We start from the raw sequence: 6,343 nt of genomic DNA, 5'->3' as shown, positions 1-6,343 counted from the left end.
TTTTGGCCAATTAGAAATTGGAGGGAGTGTAAAATATATTGGAGGGAATACATTTTTTTAGTGATAATTTTAGAAAAAACTATAATGCTACACTTGCAAAGTGTTGTTTTTAGAATTATAAATATAGCACACTTTAAAAGTGTAGTCATATGTGTAAATAACACTACAAGAAAAGGAATCTTTAGCGAAAGGAAAATTAGTCGTTAAAAGATCAATTCCAGTCGTTAATGGTCCTTTACGACTGGAAAAAAGTTGGTCGTCGCCCGTCGTTAGTAGCTTTGACGTTAAAAGTACACGACCGGATTCTAGTCTGGTCGTTAAGCAACCTTTAGCGACAGCAAGAAAGTCGGTCGTTTTACCCCTTCTACGGCAAAACTTTCCCTTCGTTATTTACCATTTTGGTCGTCCGGTTATTAATTTTTTTTATCTATTCCCTTGTTCTAAACGCTTCTTGCGACCAAAATTCGTTCATTTAACGAACAAATTTCCCTTCGTTGATGGATTTTTTTATAAATATAATATAATTTCTTTTTGTGATTCACAATTAAAAATCATTAGTAAATACACATTCAAATATGACTATATATTATATGTAAACAAAGTACTTCCAAACACAAAATATATAGTCAACACTAAATTCTTGATACCATAATCATTGCACGTAGTTATAAATTAAAAATTATAAAGTGTTTGAATTTTTAAACTCCTAAAAACAAAAATAAAAAATTAGCATATATATGTTCAGATGGAAACAATTTAAAACAAATATCCTATAGCAAATTCCTTGTGCGCTTCAACTTGTTCAACCTCTAACACCTTGTTTCAACTCATTTCACACTTGAAGATTCTTCGTGACTTTCAATTCTCGATCTGTTACACGGATACAAAAAGTTCAAATTAATGAAGTGTTTAGAAAGAACTTTCCAGCCATATGAGCTTTGTGCTAAAAAATTTAAATCAACATACTAAAACATTCAGGTTGGTCTTGGCAGATTATGATGGAGTAAATTTACTCCTCTTTTTGGTTTAGAAGTAAAAGAAGAATGAAATTCTTCTTTGCAATAAAATATATATAGCAGTTCAGCTAGTTTAGACAAACGAGACATTCCTCCTTTATATTTCAAATATAATTGATGCAACAATTTCACTTTACAAAGATCCAAGTTTCGAGAGCATTTCAATCTACCCCACCCCGAAAGAATATTATTTCTCAAGTCATGGCTGAAACTTAAAAATCAAATGTCTATCGATTCCCTCACAGCATATTGAATAGTCATATATAAGTGTACGAAACAAAAATGTTTTGAACTATAATATAAATAATGGATGTCATCACTTTGCTAATACCATCCCAGTTAAGTTCCTCCCAACTGATCTCATGAGTACACTCATCAAAAACAGTGTTGCAACATAAGTTTGAAGACAGTAGGGTATTCCTTATAATATAGTACTATCTGGTAATTAAAGGACTAAAGAAAAATTGTACTCGAGAGCAGTTAGGCCCTTTTACTTCACTCTTTCAATGTTCAAATCATTCCATAGAAAGGAAAAAAACGGAACGAGTGTAAAGCCATGAGTCCCACAACTAAGGCAAAGAAAGTTAAACAAGAAGATGAGGAAGGAAGAGATGAAGAATTGAGTAGAAATTAACTAATTAAATGGTTTGTCACAAGGGATAAAAAACCATGCAATTTTAAATGAGATCATGAATGACTTTATTCATCAGTCTAATTCACTTTTTCGTAACGTTTGCTTGCAGTACTCTGTGATTAGAACTATTTTCAAGCATAGGATGACTAAAAGTTGTAGCCTACTAAAAAAGAATATCACTATGGTATTACCACAATTTTACATATATTAAGCTTATTTGTGACGTATAGAAGAGAAGCCAATAGAGTTGTGCTACTAGAAAAACTGATCAGATCAACAAACTTCAAGTCACAAGTTAAATTTTCCAAGGAAGCAGGGGTTACTTGTAGTTGTTTGTAATATTTTCAAGTGAAGTTATCATTCTATATTATTAGTGCTCTCTGTTCATAACTTGACTAAGCAAAATTGACATGTTTTCTCTCAAAAGAAGTGTATAATAGTAAAAACCGTACTAACCTGTAAAATGATTCAACTAGTATTTTGTTCACTTGACGACAGTGAAGGTGATTGATGTCCAAACATTGGACTTTCAAACCATTCACATTTCTTCTCTATGTTTTCCATGCGTCTTTTCATTGATTCATTTTCCTTTTGACTCGCATTTAGCTCTTCTAATAGTACAACCTTTTCCTTTTTACTCGCAATTAGATCTTCTAAAAGATCAGCCTTTGCAGAGCTACCTCCTTTCAAATCCCTACTAGTTATTCCGCTGCCAAATCCAAAAACATGACTCTTGCGCTGAGGTCCGAAGCATCTCTCTACTACCTCAATATTAGTAAGAGATGGCTCAGATTGTAGTACTTCTTGAATTTCTATCTGTAAAAAATAAGAAGAAAAATTAAGATAGTGCAGTACATTAAAAAAGTAAATAGAATAAAATTTAAAGAATAAGCATTACATATTTTTCATAGGTTTCAGGTTCACAAAGCTTCTTGTCCTTCTTACGAGTCTCAAAGAAGATAGTCTCCATGTATGGTGGATTACAATGTTTTCCTCCCTTCACATTCAAATAAACAATTATATATTTGACACGAAGAGGTGTTTTTTCATAATATTACAAGAATCACATACATACCAATTCATAAATAATCTCTCTAATCGTCTTGCTACCAGTAAATATATATTTATAATAGGAACTTCCTCTGACAAGGAAACAATGATATCAATTACCAGCAAGATACATTTTGATGAAATGTTTATAGAGGCTTGCCGCAAATAAACAATCTCTTTGAAAGAAGGTATTACTCAAAAGCATCCAATGGATGCAAAATGGACAACCAAGCCAGTCATTACACCTTATGGAGTCATTCTATGGAGAAAATTAACAAAAAGAATAAGAATAATAAATAACATAATCGCATATAGTAAAGTAGCATAGAAAATGAAAAAAATTAGAAGGGAAAAAGGTGATATTATTTTAACACACCATTTCTTTAAAGCAGGTCTTGGGAACATCAGCTAGGCATTCGGGCCCAACAAGGTAGTAAGTTTCTAGAGGAAGACAAATTCTTTATAGCACGCGCCCCGGTTAACTCCAAACACAAACCCCACAATCAATCCAAAACAGAGGGAAATTTAACAATCTACTGTGGTTCCTCCATTTTAAGAAGAAGAAATCAACACATATAGACGCAAATATATAATCATGCAGGCGTTCCATCAAACACATAACTTCAGTCATTCTTGAAAGAAACAAATGACTTAAAAAAAACTAGATCAAGTGTCCCACACATTGCAACAACCATCAACTTCACCCATCTTATAAGAGAACACATTTGAGTTACAATCTACATTATTGTCACCTTCTAGTTATGTAATTGCTTTTCACAACATTTTCTTACATTACAACATAACCTTAACACATTAAGCAAACAAACTAAATGTAATTAGAATATGTTTTCTTTTCTTAATCCCCTCTCCACCACTTTGAAAGTTCATCATGATAAAGAAATAAAACAACAATAACATACTTAGTGTAGTATTATAGATGGGGTTTTGGGAGGATAGTGTGTACGCAAACCTTAGAGGATATAGCAATAGTAGAGAAAGCATTACATAACATTGAGAAGATAAGGAACTGATAAAGAAACAATGTAAAAGAATTTTATAAACACATTGCATCTAGAGCTGGCTATTGTGAGAAACAACAAGTCATCTGATTGCCTTATGAACCTTAACTTGGGTGATGGTGCTGGAATTATCCCAACAGAATGATCATTTGATAAGATGAAAGATGAAGGTTAAGATTGTTAGCTCAACTGACAATTGCCAGTAGGTTGTCTTACTGCTACAAATCACCATTGTGCTCATTTAACTCAAGTTCAACTTGATAAGAAGAAAGATGAAGGTGAAGATTGTTAGCTGAACTGACAATTGCCAGTAGGTTCTCTTACTGCTACTAAATCTCCATTGTGCCCATTCATCTCAAGTTTTATAATAATTAATTAGTTCTCTTACATAGAATTGGGATGACTAGCAGTTTATCAATAAATAACTTCCTTAGGAGTGCGTATTTTGGAGTATTAGGCGAACATGAATCAAGTTTGTAATAAATATGACAAGCTAACAAAGAGAACAAATCCAGCTCTCAAAAATGGATTGTAGCTTGGATGCTCAACTTGATACCACAAATATGCTTATATCATTTACAAAATTCAAGTGTTCTTTCATGCTATACAACAAATATGCTATATATTTATAAGTTTCAAGTGTTATTTCAACTTGATACCACAAATATGCTATACCATTTAATAGTTTAAATTGACAGTCCAGTGTGATATTTTAGCTATTTACCCTGTCAAACAGACTTCATTCATACTAGATTGGCTTTCTCCAGTCACTAAAAATACAAACTCAAAATAATCTATAATGCCAATCAACCAGTTCACATAAAATGGATGGAGAGTTACGTATCACAGGCTCACTTCACCTAAATAGTTATTAAAAATATGTTCACTGCATGATATCCCTGAAGGGAATGATAGTCAATGTAATTTATAGAACCTGTCTTGAAAGTATACAGTAACGAATTGTTACAACTTCATCCAACAAAAACGTGTCCTCATACTTGTTCCAGTAGTTTAGCAAGTCAATCTTGTCAAAAAGCTAGTCTACCAGTTCAAAACTTGAACACAACAAGATCGAACCGTTTGGAATAGACTTATACTTTTTTTAATAAGAGTGAAAGAAAAATACACTGTCCAACCTCTCCCAGTTAATGTAAAGAGTCAAATCATTTAGTTTGCACACCCAAGTCAACACAAAAAAATGAAAACCAGCAGAGCTAAATAAATTAACAAATGAGGCTAATCAAAGTTCTAAGGTTAAAAATAAAAATTCAACCAAACTGAAATTTCATATGAGATAAAGAGAAAGGTCTATTAATTTATTACGAAATAGGAAAGTGATTCTAAACTCTTTTCATAATCAAATCAAAAAGGTGATTTTTGATACTTTACCGATATGCTTTCTATCATATTAATAGGTTAATTATGAGCGTAATTCATTAATTTCTAGATCAACCTTTCAAGTATTAAAAACCTCTATAATTCCAATTATCAACACATCCAAACATAACTAGTTTTATATTTTTATGTAGTTTTTCAATGCATTTAACAAGGAATGAATATAACAAATCAACTAAAAAATATACAAATTGATTTCAAAACAATCATGCATTTTTTAAACGGGATCAGAATAAAACCTGAACATACTTGATAGAATCACAACTCCAAAGTTGCTCGACCCTCTTCTTACAAGCTAGCAAAATCTCCCCAACTTGAGCCGGAGAAAGATCACTCAAATTTACTAAATTAATCGGCAATTCAATAACCACATCGTGAAACCTGAATCCACTGACTGCTACATACGAAAAAAAATGAATTTTGGAAATTCAATTCTCTATTGGATGTCGGATAGAGATTTTGAATAACTCTGATTTCCAATTGTTGGTGGAATCTGCAGGCATATGGAATATCTACGGCGCACACTGTGGGTTCGATTTGGCCTTAAAGTATGACGGTCAGTGCGATCCCGCTGGCGAGAAAACTACCCACCTGTTGTGGATTCTGTCTTTCCAGATTTTAGGGCTCCGATTTGGCGAAACTGCCGCTGTAATTTTAATATTGATTTGGGAGTTCGATCTACTTTTGGGTGAGGATTTAAAAGCATAAGGAGGATATAATCCTAAGTGACGACAAGCCACTCTAGTTAACTGAAAAAAAATTCAAAGAAAAACCTACCATCACCCACCGATGCTGGAAATTACACATCAATTTCTCCAAAATGCGAAACCATCATCGGTACCTTCTCTGTTGTCTTCGCTTTGAAAAGCATATGAGGAACAACAAAAAGTTGGCTATTTTTTTTCCAGATGTAATATCGTTGATGGTTCAAAGAGATGTTTTCTTCCTAGAAGATTTTTTGAATTCTATCTCAGTGATGGGGTGAAGCAATGACAAACCCTAGGAGTTTAAGGAATTTCATTTTTATTTTAGCTCAGAGGTTTATTTTTGGTTGAAAGAGAGCAATTTTGATTGGACGAATAACTTATAAATTTTCTGCTTAATTAATTAATAACATCAACGACTCAAAATTATAGGTTTTACTAACCAAATATTTTTCCCTCGCTATTGGCTAGTATAAAAATTGAGATTAACGATGGAAAAATTTGTCTGTCGCTATATGTGTACTT

At 32.6% G+C, this 6,343-nt stretch overlaps 1 protein-coding gene across 1 annotated transcript; it reads right to left on the bottom strand.

Annotated features, from left to right (window-relative positions):
* Window positions 1-605: 605 nt before the first annotated feature.
* LOC107061068 (uncharacterized) lies at window positions 606-5,542 on the bottom strand. The gene is made up of 4 exons (XM_015309808.1): window positions 5,354-5,542; window positions 2,549-2,647; window positions 2,107-2,466; window positions 606-870 (listed from the first exon to the last, which is right to left on the bottom strand). The coding sequence occupies exons 2-3, from the start codon at window positions 2,618-2,620 to the stop codon at window positions 2,119-2,121; spliced, it is 420 nt and encodes a 139-aa protein (XP_015165294.1). The 5' UTR covers window positions 2,621-2,647; window positions 5,354-5,542; the 3' UTR covers window positions 606-870; window positions 2,107-2,118.
* Window positions 5,543-6,343: the final 801 nt, after the last annotated feature.

This window comes from Solanum tuberosum, unplaced genomic scaffold (genome assembly GCF_000226075.1).
Source record: "Solanum tuberosum cultivar DM 1-3 516 R44 unplaced genomic scaffold, SolTub_3.0 scf00113, whole genome shotgun sequence".
NCBI classification, from domain to species: domain Eukaryota; kingdom Viridiplantae; phylum Streptophyta; class Magnoliopsida; order Solanales; family Solanaceae; genus Solanum; species Solanum tuberosum.
This window is presented reverse-complemented; position numbering and strand designations above follow the sequence as displayed.

Excerpts from the sequence above, each read along its gene's own strand:
- LOC107061068 (XM_015309808.1), bottom strand. The coding sequence starts at position 2,620 with ATGGAGACTATCTTCTTTGAGACTCGTAAGAAGGACAAGAAGCTTTGT. Across the intron at positions 2,467-2,548 it reads CTGAAACCTATGAAAAATAT|ATAGAAATTCAAGAAGTACT; the intron begins GTAATGCTTATT and ends TATTTTTTACAG.